Source organism: Dendropsophus ebraccatus, chromosome 14 (assembly GCF_027789765.1).
Source record: "Dendropsophus ebraccatus isolate aDenEbr1 chromosome 14, aDenEbr1.pat, whole genome shotgun sequence".
NCBI classification, from domain to species: Eukaryota; Metazoa; Chordata; class Amphibia; order Anura; family Hylidae; genus Dendropsophus; species Dendropsophus ebraccatus.
Window position 1 is genome coordinate 37,524,686 of NC_091467.1, and position 23,860 is coordinate 37,548,545.

At 41.5% G+C, this 23,860-nt stretch overlaps 1 protein-coding gene across 2 annotated transcripts in view; it reads left to right on the top strand.

Annotated features, from left to right (window-relative positions):
- GRB2 (growth factor receptor bound protein 2) overlaps window positions 1-20,746 on the top strand; it is a 49,930-nt gene extending 29,184 nt beyond the window's left edge. Inside the window, exons 2-6 of one of the 2 annotated variants that reach the window (XM_069952089.1) lie at window positions 2,160-2,379; window positions 16,759-16,856; window positions 18,210-18,332; window positions 18,446-18,650; window positions 18,906-20,746. In XM_069952089.1, the coding sequence (XP_069808190.1) occupies window positions 2,302-2,379; window positions 16,759-16,856; window positions 18,210-18,332; window positions 18,446-18,650; window positions 18,906-19,091 (690 nt within the window). In that variant the 5' untranslated portion in view covers window positions 2,160-2,301 and the 3' untranslated portion in view covers window positions 19,092-20,746. The remainder of the gene's footprint in view (window positions 1-2,159; window positions 2,380-16,758; window positions 16,857-18,209; window positions 18,333-18,445; window positions 18,651-18,905) is intronic. The other variant, XM_069952090.1, reaches the window with a different exon arrangement.
- Window positions 20,747-23,860: the final 3,114 nt, after the last annotated feature.

Here is a 23,860-nt window from a genome sequence, read left to right on the forward strand (position 1 = left end):
TTTAGACAAAAAACGCAACTGATGCAAACTTATATATGTAAACCCAGCCTTAGGACACCCTTTTATTTCAGAAACTAAAGTGAAAATGACATATCTGACTACCCAGCAAGTGAGGGGGCCTATCATTTAGGCTGGAACATGGCCGCCATCTTAAAAGCCACCAGCCTTCAGCTGTATGTTCAGCATAGCATAGCTGTCCATGGTGCTGAGCACAGAGCTAAAGGTGCATGATCCAATCGTTTTGAACTTTTGGACCAAATGAGATATTCAGATATGTAATTTTCTCCTTTGTTTCACCCTGAAATTTAAAGGGTGTCCTGAGACTTTTGACTCAACATAAATTATAGGAATACAGAGTAAGTAGCTGGATGTGCCTTTCTAACAGTGTGACTGCTTTGGGGGCAATGATTCCAGTATTGCCTGTAACACTTACCAAGTACTAAGGGCACAGGGTATCCATGTGCATATCTGTCTTAAGTTTGTATTTGATTCATGAATGCTGGATAGATGCCAGGAGCTCGGTGGACAACACATGCAGTTGCTGTTGGCACTAACATTAAAGAGTCATTATTGATGTAGTAATTTTAAGCATCCACAGATACATCCACATGAAGGGTAATTTCCATGTAATGACGATTTTGACACAGTCTTAAGCCAAGTGCATGAAACTTCTGTATGTTTGAGACCTTTTCCTTATTATGGCAACTGATATTTTCTCTGTCATATTCTACAATAATCAGTTGCTGAAAAAATCATTATCTGTTGCTATATTTAAGAGACCATCAAGTAGGCCACATGGGAGATTTGAAGTCAAGGACCAAGCAAGACTGCATTCACCAATGCTTAGTCATGCCTTGCGGTTTTTTTTGTATAATGGAAACTGCTAACGTCTGACAAGTCTTATTGACCCAATGAGCTACATCTTGTTGTGACTGGAAGAATGTTGCATGTTCAAACATACTTAAAGGAGAAGTCCCACGAAATTTGTTATTAAACTATTGTATTGCCCCCCAAAAGTTATACTAATCACCAATATACACTTATTACTACTGAGTCAAGGCCTTACTTCCTGGATAAAATGGTGATGTCACGACCCGACTCCCAGAGCTGTGCGGCTGTGGCTGCTGGAGAGGATGATGGCAGAGTGATGCTGAGGGACACAGGGCACTGGAGGAACACTGAGCATCCCTCTGCCATCATCCTCTTCACAGCCTGTACAGCTCTGGGAGTCGGTTCTTGACATCACCATTTTATCCAGGAAGTGAAGCCTTGATGCAGTAGTACGTGCAGGGAAAAAAGCACTTTATAAGCATTTCCCGTAAAAAGTGTTTATTGGTGATTTGTATAACTTTTGGGGGGGCAATACAATACTTTCTCCTTTAATCCTCTGCGAATTTCACGCTGCACATTTAAAGGGGTAGTCTGTCTGGGATCAATGTTTGGGGAAGGGGTGGGTGATTAAAGCTAGCATCCACTTCTCTGGCTCCCGCGCTGCTGCCTGCATCCCGACCCTGGCGTGCGGCTGCTACCTGGTATTGAGATGAGACGTGGTCCGCTCAGCCATTTAGTGGCAGTGCCAAAATGAGCGGGCCTCCCATGTCATGTCTCAAGTCCCTTCTCAATACCCAGGAAGCGGAGCGGCGGAATGTGGGTGGAAAACAGGGAGGTAAACAGGTAAAATCTGCAGAATAAAGTCCACAATGTGAAATCTGCACTAAAATTTTTTAGACTCAAGTCTTCCAGTACCTATCAGCTGCTGTATGCCCTGCAAGACCTCTCTGCAGCCACCTATGTCTGTCAGGACCTGTCAAGAGTAATAGGAAAACCCCATAGAAAACTTCCTGCTTTTGACAGTTCCTAACATGGACGTGGAGGTGACAGCAGAGGACACAGTGCTGGAAAGTAAACACCACTCCCTACGGGGCACACAGCAGCTGGTAAGTACTGTACTGTGAGATTTTTTTTAATAGAAGTAATTTACAAATCTATGTAGCTTTGACACCAGTTGCTTCAATATTTTTTATTTCTCTGGAGTACCCCTTTACGTATATTTGAACGTAAATTCTGTGGTATTCTTTGGTGTCATAAATGATGTACTATGATTACCCATTATGGTCTCTTCAAGAGAACTTCAATATAGCAACCTCTGTTTCTTGTAGGCCGCAAGCACGTTTTCTGCAGCAATATAGCCAGAGGTGGGTGACAAGACGTTTGTGCCAGGTGGCATTGAAGTGGTGTGGGCAGCTGAGGGGTCCAGCCCTGGTCTGAAGGTCCCTGCAGGGCAGGGACGCTGCGGCAACTATGGAAGCCATAGCAAAATACGACTTTAAAGCGACAGCAGATGATGAACTAAGCTTCAAACGGGGAGACATATTGAAGGTGAGTGGCACTGCTGAGGCACAATGCCTGCTAAACATGTGGTTTCATTTGCTGTGCATGATATCGGCATCTTCTGTGGTATGTTTAAAAGGATTCTACAGAATTAACGTAAACCACATCCACTGCAACTTCCTGTCTGTCATTTCTCATTTGTGTTCATCTCCTAGTTATAATAATTCCTTGTTGCTTATACTGACATTTTACAGCACTGCATGTTTAGTAGTGGACCCAGCAAGATGTATACTTTTTTTTATTTTTTAACCCTTCCTGGAGCGGACAAGTATAATTATTTTTCCCCCCTCACACGCTATAGTTTTTGTTTTACTACGTTTAAAAAATAAAAACATTTTACAAACAAAATTGCTTCAGAGATGAGAAAATAATAAACTAGTAAACTCACCCCTCTTTGTGCCTACATTGCCCTGCTCCAGGGTCCTGCTGAACGCCGCCGGATGTCATCTGCAGCAGGAAACTGGGTATGTCACATAGTCCGCTCCTCCAGCTGCAATGTCACGGCCTGGCTGAGTGATTGCCGGCTTGGAGAGCTGCAGATCACTGGCAGCTAGGAGCAGGACCCCGAAGTGGCACTACAGGGCATGAGGACAGGTAAGTGGCCTATTCCACTGAGCGATATTTGGGCGATTTGCCCCGATTCTGCCGATTATCGCTCCGTGTAATAAGTACAAAGACCAGCCAATGACAACGATCACCGGCTGATCGTTGATATAAGTTTGAACCTATAATTGTCGTGTAGTAGCTGTGCGCGGCTGACGATTTACATTACCTGTCCCGGCTGCAGGGCTCCTCTTGCGGTCTTCTTCTCCCCGGGTCCTGCACGCTCCAGCTTCAGAGCAGCCTGTCTGAGCTGACAGTCCGCTCAGCCAATCACTGGACGGGACCGCCGCGGCCAGTGATTGGCTGAGCAGCCTGTCAGCTGAGACATGCCGCTCCGAAGCTGGAGCGCGCGGGACCCGGGGAGAAGAAGACCTCAAGAGGAGCCCTGCAGCCTGGATAGGTAATGTATAAAGTTTAAACAAGGGCTGCAAGGACATCGGTAACGTTAACAAGTTAACATTGTTTATTATTTTCCCCCATCCCCCTGCTTGTCTGTATTTTTTCCCTAGCGTGAGACTTCCCCTTTAAATAATAATAATCCGACGTCCTATAACTTTTTTGCTATGTCTACATAGCTGTTCAGGGGCTCCTTCTTTTGTGTAGTTTTTATCTTTACCATTCTGATGTAGATGAGATTTGTTGATTTACTTTTCTCTCTATTTTATTTGAGGTGTAATATAACAAAAAACGAGATACTTTTGTATTTTTGTTATATATGTGTGTGTGTGTATATAGATATATAATATAATGGGTGTATGACATTCACAAGCATTCAGAACAGTTAAAGAATTGTGATTGTGTCAAACTTTCAGAAGTTTTCTGTCAGTGGTCATGCTGTACCACAGAGCTGTCCTTTTTGGTTACAACACATTCATTACATAACATACATTATCAGAAGGTTTGCTTTGAATAGAAAAAAACCCTTTGGTGTATACATTTGCATTTTATGGGTACCTCTGTCTAAAGGTAAGTGTACACATTCTGTATCTGCTGTGGATTTTACACCGTTTATGCTGTTATGCTGATTTGCAGCAAATTTACTACCACTTGGCTTCAGTAGGTAGCAAAAAACATTGCAAAACACACACAAAACCTGCAGGTTTTACACTTCATGGGTTGGGTGCCCACCTCACAGACTATAGGGAGTTAAATGGTAATAGCATAGATGGATTGGGAAGGAGGGATGGTGTTGCAAGGGTCATTTATTTTGGCCCTTCCCAAGCTAATGATACTAAACTGCTACTGATCCCAAACCTGGAATGCTGCTATTTGGTGTCCAGTGCTGGTTCCCTATTGTGTTTTCTGATGCTCTGGACTGATGGTACTGGGTCTATAATGTGGAGGTTAGTGTTAGCTATTTTAGTAATGAACCCCATCTATTAGATGACTTCCTTTACTAAACGTGCAAAATGAGTAAAAATAGTACGCTAATAAAGTTTGTTTTTATAAATTTAAAACATCCTTCATTGAATATTTAAAAAAAAATCACTACATCGACATAGTCCACTGACTCCGACATAGTCCTTGTGTGAGTTCAGCAAACAAAGGGCGTTCTCCCCTGCTTTGCACTGGCAGCTAGAGCTAGAGCATGCGGTTGTCAACTGCAGCCAGAAAATTCAGGTTATATTAAGTCTTTGCTGCACATTTTGACATCATTTTCCCACAATGCTGCTGTCTACTCCTTTGCTTTCCTATTCTATATTTATGTATTGATCTCTGCTGTTTCCTGCTCTCTGCTCTTGTCCATTATCTTTTAGCCATTACAGATTAAGAGCACTTGGCTCTCTGGCCTATTTTAAATAATCTCATTTGTGTTATCTCATCTTATTATCTCATGTCTGCGTAAATCTATCATGCCGAGCCGCCTTCTTTTTAATAACCAGGGAAAATCATTTAATCCTTCATGGCAGAGGAAGATTTCATTGCCGCTCTTCATATCAGAGAAAAAATAAAACTGCAGCCAACATGTTAGTAATGCCCATAGTACCCAGCTTTTATTTTTGCTTTACAGGTTCACAGTTAAGCTACCTTAGTATTTTGCTAAGTGAAAAAATATAAAAACATTTCAATTAGTATAAAGTGCACAAATGTAAAATGTCTGGCAGAAGTGCGGCATGCAGGGCACCACTTACACTTGTCTGATACTGCATGCTAGAGAGAGGAACACAGGACCATTTATCCACATAAGGAATGGTCAAGCTCTGCTCTTAAGACCAGTGTTTTTCATCTCCAGTCCTCAAGTACCCCCAGAAGACTTGGTCACTGTTGTTAATTTTTTTTTTTTTTTTTTTTTTTTGGCAGAAATCAATAGTCCAGGCGTTTTTAAGAAACTTTGTAATTGGGTTTATTAGGCAAATATGCCATTATCTGCATTTAAAAAGCCTTTTCCCAGGTCCCCCCTCCTCTCCTTTCTGTCATCCACTGCTCAGAATCAGGAAATCTCGACTGTTTTACATCAGTCGGATCCTGTCTGTGCTATGGAGAGGGGAGGAGGAAGGAGAGGTATTAGTCAGGAGAGAGCAGAGAATAAAGGATTACACCACAGGGAGTGGCTGAAAGACCCTATTCAGAGGTCAGAGAGGTGAGTGCTGATGTCAGAGGAAACCCCGCTCTGAACTGCTGCGATCCCAACTGCTATCTGCAGCATGCGACGGCGGCTATTAACGGGAGCGGCCAGTCGCTGCTCCCGCTAATTAACACTGTTAGATGCAGCTGTTAAACATGTGTTATTTCGCGGAGGGGAAATCCTTTGGTCTTGCCGGGCCTCAGCCTCGGAATGGCGCTGATCCCGCCTCGGTATTCTATTGCAGTAGTCTGAAGCAGACCAAAGCAATAGAGCACATGCATAATACAGTTACACTGATCTCTATGGGAGATCAGTGTAGTTGTATTAGAAGTCCCCCAGAGGGACTTCTAATAATGTATAAGTTAAAAAAAAAGTGTTTTCATTAATAAAAATAAAACCCTCCCCTAATAAAAGTCTGAATCACCCCCCTTTTCCCACTTAATAAATAAAAATAAATAAATAAACAAACATGTTTGGTATCGCCTCGTGTGTAATCGCGCGAACTATTAATTTATCATATTCCTGATCTCGCACGTTAAACGGCGTAAGTGCAAAGACCCGCCAAAGTGCTAAAGGTGAGCATTTTTGGCCGCATCAAATCCTGAAACATTATAATCGTACCGACTTGAGGAACATGTATAACATGTCAGTTTTTCATAGGACAAACGTCGTAAAAACAAAAAAATACATTTTTTTTTTCAATTTCACCACGCATATAATTTTTTTCTGGTTTCGCAGCATATTTTATGCAAAAAATAAGTCTGCCATTGCAAAGTACATTTCGTGTTACAAAAAATAAGGGCTCATGTGGGTTTCTAGGTGAAAAAATGCAAGTGCTATGGACTTTTAAACACAAGGAGGAAAAAACGAAAACTGGCTCCGTCCTTAATAGATTAAGCCACTTTTACAAATGGCTGTCAGTGCCAGTTTACTCCTCGTTCCCCGCTTGCTGCTGCCGCAATTACATGCGGCGGCGGTAAGCAGGTAAGTACAGGGGAGGTGCGGGTGGGCTGTCCAGGTGATCGCTAGATCGTCGAGCAGCCCATAGAGCATAGCGGCAAGTGATGGCAGCAGGTCGCTGCTATAACAGCCATTTGTCTTTTAACATTAGTCATGTCGGCTGATCGTTGCCTTCTACTACACGGAGCGGTTATCGGCCGTAACAGCCGTATAATTGTATAATTATACGATTGTTAGTGCATCATGCTCTCTTTGTTTTGGATATCCTAAAATCATGACCTGTTGAGGGGGTACTTGAGTACTGCTTTAGATCATACCTGTAGTGTTAAAAGATTTATATACACCTACATAGTTTTGTTAAATTAACTGTATGCATTTTTAAGTAGCTTTTCAAGTGTTTCCAGTCAATTTTTTTAGCAGTAAAACTTTTTTTTTTTTTTCAAATAGTTATGATTAAAATTTTACTATTGTGACTCTTTTACTTTTTCACCTACGGGGCTGTTTGGGACGTAATTTTTTTGTGCCATGATCTCTAGTTTTTATTAGTATCATATTTGTGTAGACTGGATGTTATGATCACTTTTATAAAAAAAAAAAAAAATTCTATATACAACAATTCTGACATTTTTTCCTTTTTTTCCTTTACATCATTCACTGCACAGGAACAATATTGTTAAATTTAACCCCTTCAAAACAGAGCACTTTGATGCACAAAAGTCCCGGTCAAATTAATGCAATGTTGCTCCCCACCTTTTAAGAGCCATAGCGCTTTTTTTTCTACCTACAGGGCTGGTTGGGGTGTCATTTTTTTTGCGCCATGATCTCTAGTTTTTACTAATATCATATTGGTGTAGCAGAAAAATTTTGATGGCTCTTAATGAATTTTTTTGTGATATATAAATGAATAAAATCAGCAATCCTGGTGCGTTTTTTTTTTGTCTGTTTACGCCGTTCACCGTGCAGGAACAATCATGTTATATTTTAATAGATAGGACAATTCCGCACGCTACGGTATGTAATATGTTTATTTATATTTTTATATTGGGCAAGGGGGTATTTTAAACTTTTATTGGGAGGGGGTTTATAAGGGTTTGTAATACTTCTTTATTACACTTTTAAAGCGACTCTGTACCCACAATCTGACCCCCCCCAAACCACATGTACCTTCAGATAGCTGCTTTTAATCCAAGATCTGTCCTGGGGTCCGTTCGGCAGGGGATGCAGTTATTGTCATAAAAACAACTTTAAATCCTACAGCGCCGTGTCTAACGGCCGGGGCTTAAATTTGTATATGCATTAGGCTGGCACACACTCTCTGTCCTTCCCCCCCCCCCCCCTCCTCATCATTAGGAATGCTCCAGGCAGATTGCTTCCTATTCCCCACCTGTGTGTATAATGAACATGGGCTGGATCGGTAATACACCTGTGCAAAGCTCAAACAGCAGTAAATGTTCCTGGATCATTCCTAATAATGAGGAGGGTGGGGAGGAAGGACGGAGAGGGTGTGCCAGCCTAATGCATATACAAATGTAAGCCCCGGCCGTTAGACACAGCGCTGTAGGATTAAAAGTTGTTTTTAGGACAATAACTGCATGCCCTGCCGAACGGACCCCAGGACAGATCTTGGATTAAAAGCAGCTATCCGATGGTACAAGTGGTTTGGGGGGGGGTCAGATTGTGGGTACGGCGTCGCTTTAACACTGTAATATAGGCAATCATCAGATTGCATATACTGATCTATGCTATGCCATAGCATAGCATAAATCAGTGTTTTTGGTGATCTATGTATAGAGCCTGCCTGAGAGCAGACTCTACACGTAGATCGACGATCCGAGAGGACGGAGGTAAGGAGCTTACCCGGCCTGTCGGCACATGCTATTGGGACCCCTGCAGCAGTGACAAATGCTTGATCTGTCACTGAGTACCTTAAGCACCGCGATCACTGTAGATCGCGGCCTTTAAGAGGTTAATGAGAGTCTGCTGCGAATCGCATCTGACTAATTCATTACCTGTGGCCTCGGTTAAATAGATTGGACAATTACGCTCACTATATATTATATGTCTATTTATTTTTACATATTTTATTTGTATGATCAGAAAGGGAGATAATTTAAGCTTTAATTGGAAGAGGGGCTTTGGCATATTTTTTAAAACTTTTTTTTTTTTTAAGTCCCCCTGGGTGACTTGAATGCAATGATTGGATTGCATTTTAGTATTATCTGCGCTATTCTCATAGAGCCTGAGGCATGCTCTTTGAGAATGCCAGTCGTACCAAGTATTCCTCCTATAGGGAACCCCGTAGTTGGGGGTCCCCATCGGTAAGTGACAGGAGCTGCTCTTTTCATTTAAACTTGAACGCTACAGAGTTTAAGTGGGGTTAATGATGGGCTGTAGCGTAATCACTGCATAAATGGTGAGGGCCCGGCTGCTCAGCTTGCTTCATAACTCTGTTGCAAATAATGGCGTACGGGCACAGCATGGGTCGTCTGGTCAGAGGCGCTTATGCTGTACCCATACGTTGTGGGTTGTCTAGGGGTTAACTGTATTCTGAGAGTCAGAAGTTGTATGTTTTATCACTTTAGAATAAAAGAGATATTTTATATTATTCTGTGTCTGTAGCAGTGTATGGCTCTTTTTTTGTGCTGCTGTTTTTCTAATACCATTTAGAGTAGATGGAACTTTTTGGCATAATTCGTGATGTGGCTTAAAAAACAGAAAATGTGCCACCAGTTCTGTCCCTCTTTACTGCTAAGGTCCTCATACACTTTTTTTCTCACTTGCGGCAGGTTCGGCTGTCAGTATAAATGTATGGGGGTCTCCCAGAACTCCACTGACAGATGATGTTGGTAGATGTAGGAGTCAGAGGCTACACTGAACGTTTGTGTATATGGGGAGGACAGCAGAGGTAACTGTCAGCCTAATGATTGTTTGGCCAACAGTTATTGAAAGTGTATGGCCACCTTTAGCAATAGTTTGAGCTGAGAGACCAAGCTGTTTTGAATCAGCAATGTTAGCTGTATCCTTGTTTTTCAGGACTCCCTAGGGCTGTATCTAACCTCTGCAGCCATGGGAAATCCATGGGGTTTGGAGAATGTTGCCAAATGTGATCGGTTTGGCCTCTCCGTTCAACACTAGGTACAGTATGATCATCAGGCACAGAACCAGGACCTTTGTTCTGCTGAATCACTAGATTAATAAATCACATTTATAGTACATGTGATAGTCCACATTATGGTTGTAGCCATTTTCAGAACTATATTTAGGGTGTGAGGATTGCATAACTTTACCTTTTAGTTACTCAGCTCTTTTATAGGTTGTTACTTATTATTCCTGATATTAGATGATCCCCAGATCACATCCTCCCAGCCTCATATAACAGAAGGCATCCTTATGGTTTGTTTTTTGTACAGCAGCAGCCTGAACCCAGAAACATGCGTGTGTATTCGGGCCCAGTGCTAAGCACAGCATGTTGACCAGAAGCAAAGTGCTGCTTATGTCTTTAGGTTCTTACTGACACTGTGAAATGGCACACCCTCTATATATAGAGCCACTGGGTGGAAACCTGCGTTGTATACTGCTATAACATATCTGTATTTATTCTGTTCACTATTCTATTCTTTTTTTTTTTTTTTTTACTGTTTCTATATTGTTTTGTTTTTGCCTGTTTTTCTTTCACATCAACTGGTTTCAGAAAGTTATATAGATTTGTAATTACTTCTGTTTAAAACTCTTAAGTCTTCCCATACTTATCAGCTGTTGTATGTCCTGCAGAAAGTGCTGTATTCTTTTCAGTCTGACACAGTGCTCTCTGCTGCCACCTCTGTCCGAGACAGAAACTGTCCAGAGCAGAAGAGGTTTTCTTTGGGATTTGCTGCTGCTCTGAACAGTTCCTGCCTCAGACAGAAATGTCAGCAGAGAGCACTGCGTCAGACTTAATGCAGGACATACAGCAGCTGATTAGTACTGGACAACTTGAGATTTTTAATTGAAGTAAATTACAAATCTTATCAGGTTGATTTCAAAAGAAAAGATTTTCACCAGAGTAGCCCTTTAGGGTGCGTTCACACCTACAGGATCTGCAGCAGATTTGATGCTGTGTTCAGTTATTTAAATGAAATCTGCTGCAGAAAATCAGCTGCAGATCCTGTAGGTGTGAACGCACCATTAAAAAGCATTTTAGATTCAGGCTTGATCTGGCTTGTTACCTATAACAACCAAACAGATCAGCTTTCATTTCTTTACCTGCTTTGTAAAAGCATTCTGATTGGTTGCTATGGGCAGTAAGCACATGTTTGACATATAGTATTGTATTTGTATAGTTATTGTATAGTCTTAAAAAATAAGGCTCACAGAAAAAGAAAAATTGCTAATGTGCTGCAGCTTATTTTGCGCAAGTTCTGAATTAAGACCCCAGAGATACATTCACAATTCTGCCGATTGTTGTTGGAGACGGTCAACAAGCTGGCCTTTCATTTTGTAATGAGATTAGTAAACAGATAACTGCTTTTTTTATGTCCCCCCCCCCCTTCTCCTTAGAAACTGCATTACTGTTGTCTATGGGCACAACCTGACTCAGATTATCAAGTGATTTAAAGGGCTAATTGTCGTCCAGGAGCGTTGCAACAAACGCTCCTTCAGACGATAATCAACTTGTGTAAAAGTAACAGTGATCAGCTGAGGAGCCCGATCCTTGGCTGATTACTTCTTTTGAGCGGGCTTTAAAATGTATTGCTGTTGGCCGCAAATCTCCTTGTTTAAACAGGAGATGTGTGGCTGATAGCAAAGGGAAGCTGACAGCACGGATATGTCAGTTTCCAGATCACACAAGCAGTGGCCATCCTGCTTTGGGGCAGCTGCTGTATCCTCCTAGACCCAGAGGTTGGAGATGTGAGGATGTCAAACAGGACTGTTCTGTGCCGTTGGGACACTTTGGGCACTGTTTTTTTTCCAGGCAAAACTAAACAAATGCTAAAAGAATCTGAACTTGCTATGAAGTAATTCATCTTTAGGTATGACATTGGGGGGAGTTGATCTTTTAGTTTTTCTGACATCATTCAACCCATTTACCAGTTTAGATGAGCTTTTTTAATATGGGATAGCTTCAACACTTCTCTACATTAAAATCTGAATCTATCAAATCACAGCGACTCAACATAGTGAAAAATTTTAAACTATATACAGGATCGTCAGGGTCCATACAAAACACACAGTAACGGTATGTGAAAGGTGTGTAAAATAAAAGAAAAAAGCTGAAGAAATTATTGAAAGAAAACAAGCATGGTGCCTGGAAGGAGCCACGCTATAGAAAAAAGGAGAATGTGACAGAAAAGATATTATCAAAAGGAACTTATGCCCCACATATACAGCCATATGTTCAACCTTCAGTATATTAACATATGGTGCATTATGGCTAAAAATATGGGACTGTAGCATCTAAGACAAAAGCTGCACCTTTTGCTTTTTTTTTTTTTTTTTTTTAATTCTTTATTTTCAAAGACTAGAGGATGAGGTGACAACACGCCAACACATCAACATATCACATTAAACACAGTGTAAAAGGAAAATATACAACAACAAAAAAAAAAATTGCCAATCAATGTGTAGTAAATGGAAAACATATAATGTGACACGGTAGTTGTCATCGAACCAGCCCCCAACCTCCCAATTTTATTTTAAGATAAGAGGCTCCAAAAAACCCCAAGGTCTCAAAGAGACCACTAGAACAAAAAAAAAACAAGAAAGAGAGAGCATGATGGAAAAGAGAGGAAAGAAAAAGAGAAAAAAACAAAAAGAGAAAAGAAAGAAAAGGGGGGGGGGGGGCGGCGGAGGTTCAGACATGTCGAATATAGTGTAAAAGCGACAACGTTTGGCGCTTTTTTTTTTTTTTTTTTTAGTGGCCATTTCTGCGTGGGGCCATGACATCACAGTATTGGGAGCGCCGTTGCACTGTGGTGGTACGGGGACGGGTAAATAAGACTTCTTTATTATGAACCAACCACCTCCTGTCTCCTATGGATTTTTCACTGTTGCACAAAATACCCTTTTAATTTCTACCTCTCTCTCACACACAGCCTACTGCAGCCATAACACACACACAGCCTGCTGCAGCCATAGCATACACACACACAGCCTGCTGCAGCCATAGCATACACACACAGCCTGCTTCAGCCATAGCATACACACACACAGCCTGCTTCAGCCATAGCATACACACACACAGCCTGCTCCAGCCATAGCATACACAGCTTGCTGCAGCCATAGCACACGCACAAAGCCTGCTGCAGCCACAGCAAACACACACAGCCTGCTGCAGCCATAGCACACAGACACAGCTGCAGCCATGAACACTGAAGAACAACACACAATCTTCTCCCCAAGAGAAAACACCACATTAAGGACAGAGGTTACTGCTGCACTACTTATGTCTTTTCCTCCTTTATATTACACAGGATATCTTCATATTACACTGTTTCTTATATACAGTCATCCAGCATCCAGGAAGAGAACAGCACAGATCTCCCCCCACACAATGGACTCTTCCAGCTCAGAAACAAACTTCCAAATAGTGACCGGCAACTTTTCCCCGACCACCATTATCTATAAGGGTCCTGTTAAAATGTTATTAGTGTCCTATTAGTGTCAGCCATAGGTGTGAAGTGCAGCAGCTCCTTTCTCTTTTTGTACTTATAAAATATATTGATGAGTAAAACTTCATATCAAAACTCAATTCAAAATTTTTTAAAGATTTTTTTTTTTTTTTATAGCTGGAGTCGTAATTTTTTTTCGATTTCAGCCAAAACTAGCTCCGACTCCACAACCCTAGTCACGACGAACTGTGATCCTCAGACACCAGGCTATTCTTATGTCTATGTTGATAAGAAGGGCAACCACTGGGAAATGATCTATACAGAACAGAAAGATTTACCTTAGTTTTCGGAATAGTGGCCAGAGTGGATGCTACCTGATTTCACAATTTATTTTAAAATATAGATAGCAAAATGGAAAATTAGGTGTAGTGATAATTTTAATCCCACAGGTGTCTAATTTTTTTTTTTTTTTTTTATCGAATGAGCTGCAGTTTGCAAAAAAGTGAAAATTGTCATTTTCCCACAATCATTTTTTGTGCCCAGTAAGTCCCTTAAACCACTGAGAGTGGTTCTGTGGAATTCTGCATGTTTTACTCAGTGTGAACATACCCTAACAGTCGTCACTCTAATAAGTGGTGTCTTATGCCCATTTTATCACACCCTGCATTTTTTCTGGGATCTTCCCTTTGTACCACTGTAGGGGAGCTTACCAAGGAAGTGTTGCCCTGGTACAGTATTAACACCTTGAGTTCCAGAAGTACTTGGGCCCACTTCTTCTTGGCTACGAAATATTAAGAATTTACTTCCTTCTGAAACATAGAAGATTGTCAGCAGAAAAAGACTATTTGGTCCATCTTGTCTGCCCTTTTTAGTATTTCACTTTTTATTATCTTAGGATAGATATATGTTTATCCCAGGCAGGTTTACATTCTGTTGTTGTAGATTTACCAACCACATCTGCTGGAAGTTTGTTCCAAGCATCTACTACTCTTTCAGTAAAGTAATATTTTCTCACGTTGCTTCTGATGTTTCCCTCAGCTAACCTCTCACTGTCTCCTCTTGGAACTAAAGGAATGTCCCTGTGTAGCTGGCACATCAGAATCAGAGTTCTTAAGCAGTTTTACAGTGCCATTTGGACCAAGTTCTTGGGTGTTTTTTTTTTGTGCCACACCATGGTTTTGCACATGGTATTATCAGCTCCTCCCATGCACCAGTTGTAGTCCACAATACAATCTGGTTTCAGGGTCCCTTTTATGGTACCTCTCCCACTGACAGGGGTGGTGCAATGACTGTTAATTGTGGCCAAAATAAGGACATAGCTTTTGTCCTTACACCTGACCATAAGGGCACATTTCCTGTGTCATGCTCTTTAACCCTTTCTGTGCTGCTTTACTTACAATGACTGTCTGTGTTAGATCCATCCATGTTACATGGTTAAAAAAAACTAAATGGCCACTGATGCGGAAATGGTTGGCTGCTGCTGACATTTTTTTGATCTCTGCTGGACATGTACCATATTGGACTTCATCATGTCTTTTTACATCATATTTCATCATTTATATTCATAATCCAAAATATTCACGCCCAGATCCCCAGAGTCTGGATGTTGAGGAGGCCCTTGTGTTATGTCTACTTTCCTAAAAGGATTTTCATCTGTCCCTTAGATGTTATGATTTCCGTCATCTTCTGACTCTAATCTGACACTTAAGGGTTTTTTTGTTCCTGTCCCAGACCATAAATAACATAACCATCTGTTTTCAGATTTATCATATGCTTATGTGTTACCATCTATTTTACAGTTACTTAGAAGTCACAATTGAGCTGTCAACAACTATTTTTACCCTTTGCAGAATGTATTACTATGCCTAATGACCAGCATTTCTCTTTTATCAAAATTGTTAAAGGGAACCTTTCAGTTGGGAGACCGGGGCCAAACCCTCCCTACCCCTTAAAAGATTGCCGGATACTTATCTTATCCTCCCCGGTGATGCCAGTCCCACCGCTGAGAAAGTCGCATCAGCTCGTCTTCATGCTCATTATGATAATGAGCGGAGATGAGTCCAATGTCCTTGGGAAATCACTGAGCTGTATCCAGCGTTCTATTAAGGGGTAGGGTGGGTTAGGGCCCTATTCCACAGGAGCGATAATCGGCCCGATTTTCGCTCGGTGGAATAGAGAGAACGATCAGCCGATGATCGTGTCATCGGCTGATCGTTCATTTAGGTTCAGACCTAAAATCATCGTTTGCCACCAGCGCATCGCTACGGTTGAATAGAGGTGCGCCGCGGCGACCAACGATTTCAGCAGAACCATACATTACCTGTCCGGGCGCAGGTCGTCTTCTCCCAGTCCCACGCGGCAGCATCGGCTTCGGAGCGGGGCTGTCTGAACTGACAGACCGCTCAGCCAATCACTGGCCGCTCCGAAGCCGATGCTGGGCCGGGAGAAGAAGACCTGTGCCCGGACACGTAATCTATGAAACAAGGGCTGCAAGGACATCAGTAACAATGTCCTTGCAGCCCTTGTTTCACGATCATCAGGGCCATGGAATAGGCCCAGTAAACGAGCGCTGATCTAGCACGCTGATCGGGGCTCGTTTACATCGTTGCTCGGCTCGCAGAATAGGGCCCTTAGGCCCATGTCTCCCGGCTGACAGGTTCCCTTTAAGTTTTGCAATGCCTAAAGAAATAGAATATTTACACCTGCTTATAATAACTCAATAAAGACAAAAAAAGTAGAAAATTGCAATAGTTCCTTTAACCCCTCTTAGAATAACTGACTTAGACCATTTCTCTTGGCCCTCAGGCATTCACATTACTTAATGGAGTACTCTGGGGAAGAAAATGTTTTTAAATCATGTGTCATAAAAGTAGTATAGATTTGTATATTACTTCTATGTAAAGGGGTTATCCAGAATTAGATAAAGACATAGCTACTTTTTCGCAAAAACAGCACCACCCCTGTCCCCACATCATGTGTGATATTACAATTCAGCTAAATTCACTTTAGTGGAACTGAGCTGCAAACCCCACACCCAAACTAGGGACAAGAGTGGTTCTGTTTCTGGAAGAAACTGGCTATGTTTTAACCACTTCACATCCACAATACATGTATATGTTCCTAGTGCAGATGCCCCATGCAGTAGTAACATGTATATACGTTCCTGACTCTGAAGGAGTTTTAGTGTGCGGGGCTGCTTTAATTTGAACAGCCCTGCACACATTAGTGTCCATGGAGCCTGGCATAATGACTGGCAGCACTGTAGGTAAAAAAAAATGAAAGCATTATATATCTTAGAAGGGGAGTAGTGGAACACTGCTTCATTGTGACCTTTGACCATGAAGGGGTTAAAAGCATGGATAACTCATTCAAAAAAACTCAAGTATTCAAGTACTTATCACCTGCTGTATGCCCTGCAGGAATCAAGTCCATCAAATTTAACCTACAGTAACCCTACTGTGTTGATCCAGATGTTCTTGCTGCGGTCTCCATCTCTCTGTAACAAATGATCCTGCTTGTGTACATGGAAGCTACAGACGATACTAGTACAGAAACCCATAAATGGTGCAAATCTTAAAACACTGTAACAAAGTTGTCTTTAACAATTGTATTACAACATAAAGCAGCTGCTGACCATTGATTTCATTGCAGGTCTTGAATGAAGAATGTGACCAAAACTGGTACAAAGCCGAACTCAATGGCAAGGATGGATTTATTCCTAAAAATTACATAGAAATGAAACCACATCCGTGAGTATATGGTTGTCTTCAGATGGGCATAGAATGTTTGATGTATCTAATAGACTGTGTAGGTGCAAGCACTTGGTGTATGTGCATGTATTCATTCTCAGGGCTTGTTTTTTCAATCACAATTTGCCCTTTCGTTTCATAAAATGTTGGCAGTGTGCCAAAATGGGATGTCCGCATTTGCATGGTAGACCACACTTCTGAGAACCACAAGGTAGATGGATATATGTGCCCAACCATAGTCACTAGTTGACTACATGCAGACAGTTAAAGACAAAAAAATATACATCGGCATTGCATTTTGAAAGGATGCCAACTTATACATAATATGAAAGGGCACATTATCAGGTCAACCATAATTTGCAGACATGCCCAAACAACTCATCATGGCCCAACTAGATATTTGTACCCTACCTTTCATTATTATGTTTAGATCAGCATGTAAATCTTCGAAAAAATAAAATTTCTTGTCTAACAAGAATTGATGTTATTTTCCTTGTCTTCAGCATATGCAGTGATTAAAGCGACTCTGTGCCCACAATCGGATCCCCCCCAAACCACTTGTACCTTCAGATAGCTTCTTTTAATCCAAGATCTGTCCTGCAGTCCGTTTGGCAGGTGATGCAGTTATTGTGCTAAAAAAACAACTTTTAAACTGGCAGCCCGTGCCCTACGGGAGTGGCCTGGATTGTGTATGCATTAGGCCTGCACAACCTCTCTGTCCTTCCTCCCCACCCTCCTCATCAGTAGGAATGCTCCAGGCAGATTGCCTTCTATTCGTCAGCTTTGAGAGGCCGACACATAGGCTGGATTGTTAAGCAGCTGTGCAATGTTCAGCATGGAGAAAATGTTCCAGTGGCATTCCTAATGATGAAGAGGGTGGGGAGGAGGGACGGAGCGGTGGTGCAAAGTTAGGGAACAGATAGGGCACGGGGCTGCCAGTTTAAAAGTTGTTTTTTAGCACAATAAGTGCATCACCTGCCAAACAGACTGCAGGACAAATCTTGGATTAAAAGCGGCTATACCAAGGTACGCAGATTGTGAGTACAGAGTCTCTTTAAGCGGCATACCCATCTTTTAAAAATTGCTTCCCATCCCCTTCAAAAAGCACCTCAAGTGTGGCTGTTATGCAATTTGCATACCTCCTATTGATTATAATGGGAGTTGCACTAGTTAGTAAAAGCTACACTGTTTGCTGCAGGGATTTACATAAACAGTGTAGCTCGCAGCGCTACATCATTTGCACAACACTCATTAAAGTCAATGGTAGTTATGCAAATTGTGTAACTTTCGCACTTCAGCTGCTTTCAATGTTCCTCTTGTGCATAATTCTTATTTTCTTTCCATTTCCTGCAGGTGGTTTTTCGGCAAAATCCCACGTGCCAAAGCAGAGGAGATGCTTTCAAAACAGAGACATGATGGTGCCTTTTTGATCCGAGAGAGTGAAAGTGCTCCAGGAGACTTCTCACTTTCAGTAAAGTGAGTAGTTTTTAAAAGTTGTGTTCCTGGATAACCATCATTTGCAGCTTATTTAGTTTTTTAGGGATATAATCTCAGTAGATTTTACTATAACATTATCACTTCTGTTGCAGGTTTGGCAATGATGTACAGCATTTCAAGGTCCTGCGAGATGGTGCAGGAAAATACTTCTTGTGGGTGGTAAAGTTTAACTCTCTGAATGAGCTGGTGGACTACCATCGGTCCACGTCTGTGTCTCGCAACCAGCAGATCTTCTTACGTGACATCGAGCAGGTGCCACAGGTACACGGGGGAGACAGAGCCACAAGTTTACCACAGGTATATAGAGGGGGGAATCTAGGAGAGAGACTGTTCAGCAGATTTGAGGTGTATCTGTATCTGTTCTGCCAAGGTATTTAAGGTGTTTATAAAGTTCCCAGTTGGATCATAGATTATGTCGTAATTTAGTCTCTTACCTTTTCTGGTAAATATTTTATCTGCAATAGTTGATGAGCAGCAAACTTGCTTCATATTGTTTGGAGTACATTGTTAAAAATATACATATGCCTAACCTTTCAATGTTTCCCTTAACAGCAACCTACCTATGTGCAGGCACTGTTTGACTTTGACCCCCAGGAAGATGGGGAACTTGGATTTCGACGAGGAGACTTCATTCAGGTGGTAGACAACTCAGATCCCAACTGGTGGAAAGGGACATGTCATGGGCAGACCGGCATGTTTCCACGCAACTATGTGACACCTGTCAACCGCAATCTGTAACTAGAGCCTTCACCGGACCAGAAGCCAAGAAGGAGCACAGGCAGACTTACCTAGGAGGGATTGACTAGGACGCCAATAGGAGCATACAGATTGACTTTGGGGTGAATGGGCACATGGATGACCAAATAGAAGAGCATGGACAGACTACTGACATACATATTCAAGGAACCAGTGTAAAATTAATGAAATTCTAAGATATATTATATTATAACATTCAAGATGCGGGGATATAAATAAAGCAGAAATTGGGTTTCGGATTTCTCTTAAACTGACTGGTAGAGATGTGGCAAATATGACCAGGGGAAAAACTAAGATTATGTAAAGAGGCAGACACTGCTTAGAAAATGTATGTGACATGTAGGCTTTCTAGGTAGTCTGTCTGTGCTGTATGCAGTTGCTTCTTGCAAGGGGAATGACCATTTGGCTCTGCTTGGAACTATTTTGGTTGGGGTGGGGGTGGGCAGATGGGATGTTGCAGGTTCACTGGGAGGGGATATAAAATTCTGGGTATTTGATTTAGAATGCCAAAACTTACCTAAAATTTAACAGGAAACTTTTTTAAATTCCCTTTATTGCTGCTGTTCCTCCCCTTTTCCATTCCCTTCCACATTTTCCCGTTTACCATGCATGTGTGTTTGCAATGCAGTCAGTACAACACGCACCTGTAAAATAAAATGTACAAAATCCAATCATTTTCTCTCTATGCAAATTGTGGGCTCCTGGTGTGTTTTCAAGGAACATAAAAAGCAAGTCCCCAGCCTTTTGGTTAGAGGGGATTTTTACTGGGATTACACTTTTAAACTATACACCTAACCTACAAGAGGCAATTGTATTCCATTTTCTCCAACCCAGTTCATGTATGTACTCTTTGTGCTCCTGTGCTTTGCAGGGAAAAGTCTATCTCCTAAAACGTTCTTGATAGACCTCTGATAAAGGGAAGGCTGCACTACATCTATATAGCATATATATGTTTCATTTAATATTTCCTCCTTCATTTATTGATCTTATAATTTAGATAACACAGGCTGTTATTTCAGCTTGCAGTCGGTAAGAGGGAAGAAAAAGGGAATTCTGTCCTGTGCAAGGCCACACATGCAACTAACAAGCTATCAAAGTCCACATTGTTCACCCTTGGGGCAGAACTCCATGTACAACAAGTGCCAATGTACGAGCAAGGGCTGAGGTTGATATTTGGCCTCCATGCAGCTATATACATGTGTTAAATATGAACCCTCTGAGAGGGGCTGTGGACAGACTCAGTGCCTGTGCTTAGAAATACAAAATATTACTAAAAATCTGATAGACATAAGATACAGTAATTACAACATACAGGGTTGACTCTGTTAAGTTATCTAAATCCCTGCTGAACAACTGTAGATGCTCTTTCTGTCCCTTACTTTCTGTTTCTTGGCCCATCATAGTCTGCTTCCTTCAGGCCTAAGTGAATGGGGATAGGAACGCACTGGGACCATATGATTGTGTATTTGGGGATTTGTGTATATCCTGCATCCTTTGCAGATGATTAATGTGTGTGTATATATAAAAATCAAACAGTGTTTAAATAATTAAGAACAGCTTCTGTATTTAATCCTCCAATGCATCATTTGGTAGATAGATATTAACTGTGAATAATAATAAAAATCTTGTGTATTCTTCATCTGACTATTAGTGACCTCTTTTCATTTTTAGGTATTACTAAAAAAAGAAGGTTTTTTTTGTTAAAATAAATTTTCATCTTTTTATATTTGCAGAGTAAGCATTTATTGTTTTACTTAAAGGGGAGTAAGGAGTTCCATACCTGAAGCATTCCTAGCTGTAACATAGGAGCTCCTCTCACATTTAAATGCCCCAAAATGTGTGATTTTTACTATTGTTTATTGATACAGTGGTGTCATGAGCCACTGCTCTGTACAAAACATATAAAAATAAATTAACAAACAGTCCGCAGTATAAAAGTAAATTCAAACAATATTTTCTACAGAAATCAGATTTTCAGAAAAAGACCTAAAAGTCAATGGAGAACCAATTCAAAGAAACATTGAGGAAAATGGTGCAATATGACATATCTATGAGTGGCAAAACAACATCAATCTTTACTTTCAGTATCTAGTATGATCCTGTTGTGCAGCAATAACTGCATTTACAGATTTATGGTAGTTTTTTGATTAGTCCTAAACATTTGCTTGAAGGGATTTTAGCCCAGTCATACGTACAAAACAACTTTAACTCTTATGTTGGTGGTTTTCCTCCCATGTTCTGGTTACTTCATGTCCTTTAACAACATTTCTATTCACTTAAATGAGCACTGTCATTTAAAAAAACTTTCCTTCATCTTATAGCTTGCACAACTCCTAACATTTTTGTAAATTATTACATTTACAATAAATTACATTTTACCCTGGAAAAGCAATCTGCTAACTACTGTTTGTTGTTAGGGGTGATCTGTCTCTAGTAACAGCCTAAGACAGAAAACAGAAAGTTGGAATAGGGCAACAAAGGAAAACAAAGCCAGGAATGGATTTGAAAAGAGGAGAAATCTCAGTCTTTCCTTTTATGACCTGGCCTCTATAGTCTCTTCCTGGCTTTTGCTTCAATACTTGCATTGGAAAATTGAAAACAAACCCTAAGCCTTATGCAGGAGATTGTGAGCCAGAGAAGCCTGGGCTGTGTTCCTGCAAGACATTCTGCACTGTCAATACAAGGTAAATGCTTCCTTCTCATCTCAACAAGGCTTGTTAGTTACTAGAGATGAGCGAATCGAATTTTGCTGAATTTGTAAAAAAAAAAAATTACCCGTCCGCGTTTCCCAAGGGTCCTTTTCCATGTCTTCAGCCGTGCGCTCAGGCAATCACTGAGGGACAGCACCGCGGCCAGTGTGTGCAGCTAATTACCCGGAAGAGGACCCCGGGGAACACAGACAGGTATGTATTCATTTGGTTACGTTGAGCAAAGCACTGAAAAATTTGGATCACTAATTTTTACAGCAAAATCTGCAAACTGAATTTTTCAATCATGTCTACTAGTAATTCTTTGCTTGCTGTGCTGTTTCTTTCCATTCTGCTCACATAGTACACTGCAAACCCAATCCACAAGTAATCCCTTACCTCCCACATGCCATTTATATTGGGAAACTGTATAAATAATCCCCCAACACAGTGCAGCCCCCAAAAATGTAATGAATGAGAAATAGCTGTCCTTCACAGAGAGGACTCTTAGGGCCTCAGTGAGAGCACTAAGATTGCCTTGTCACCACTCCAAATGTTTAATCTTCCCATCTGAGCTTGTGACCTCTATCTATAGCAGGCATGGGGAACCTTTGGCCCTCCAGCTGTTACAAAACAACAACTCCTGGCTGTCCAGGCATGATGAGAATTGTAGTTTTGTAACAGACGGAGGGCCCCATCCCAGATCTATAGCATAGGGAATTACATGGTGATTACTGTGGGGGTGCCAGGATCCCAAATAATCCTGATACTGGTGATGGAATGGCCACCACAGCCTGCAGTTCATTCTTTATGGGGCCACTGAATGCTTATGAGTGATGAACTCTGAAGCGTTTGGTGGCCCCATAGAGAATAAATGGAGCCAAGGTGGGCCAAGTGCTACATTAATTGTTGGGCACCTGCGTTCTAATGGTTGTGCGGTTGTACCCACAGTGATCAGCTTGTTGTTTCCTATCCTATGAATAGGGGATAACAAGCTGACATGGAAATATTCCTTAGCACCTCTTCTATCTTCACTTTGGGTCTGGTTTTGCAGCTTAGTGCCATTGAATTTTAATACCACACACAACTTGAAGATGGTGGTGGTGTTTTTTCAAGAAATGAAGCTTTTCTGATTCTGGATAACCACTTTAACCTTCCTATTCTATGTTAGAATAGCTTGTGTTTTTAGGGTTGCTGTCTTGTTCTCTTGAACAAGATCTATAATAAACCTGAATCAGTAACAGTTGTCTGTCTAATGTGTACAGGGATTGCTTTAAAGTGAATCTGTACAGGCATGTAGCCATCCTCAATCCGCCAGTACCTTGTAGTAAAGGTCCACATGACTCATCTGGTTCAGGGGTTGCCATTCTCCTGATGCTGATAGAACAAACGTATTTGTCACTTTATAAGACATACCTGACTAATAAATGCACCCCTGCTTTAGACAAAAAGAGAAAAAAAATCATGCTATTTAAATTTCCCTGGTGGTCTAAGGCTGTGAAGGAGTCAATGATAGGGCCACCTTATACCAACCCAGCTCTGCATAATACACACAGACACACCAACACACATTTATATACAGATTGTATTTACTTACATAGTAGAGCACACCAAGGGCCTTCAATTATGTTAGTCTTGTGATTAGTCAGTGACATCAATGCAGGTCCTTTAGCTCCCGGGTAATTTCCCAGGGTATTACATGCAGGAATCTCATTGATCAGTGTCTGCAGGAGGAGGGAGAGGGCTGTGCAGGTATCAGTAGAATCAACCAATAGAGTCAGGGCGGTTTGAGAGTGTCGGGCCACCCTGTCTCGAATATAAGACGCAGCCACTTTTTAGTAAGATATTGTACTTTAATTGCGGGGACGGAGAGTCAATCTGGCGTGGCCTAGAGTATCTGTGCCCTAGGCCTGTGGTGCCTCTCTCCCAACCTCCATCCAGCCCAGTGGTGTTATGAAAGTGAACAGAGCTGGGGGGAGAGGTGCCGCTGGCCTAGTTATGGATGCTCTAGGCCACGCCCGATTGACTCCTTGCCGCGTCACAGCAGTAAAAGTAGTTTTTGTT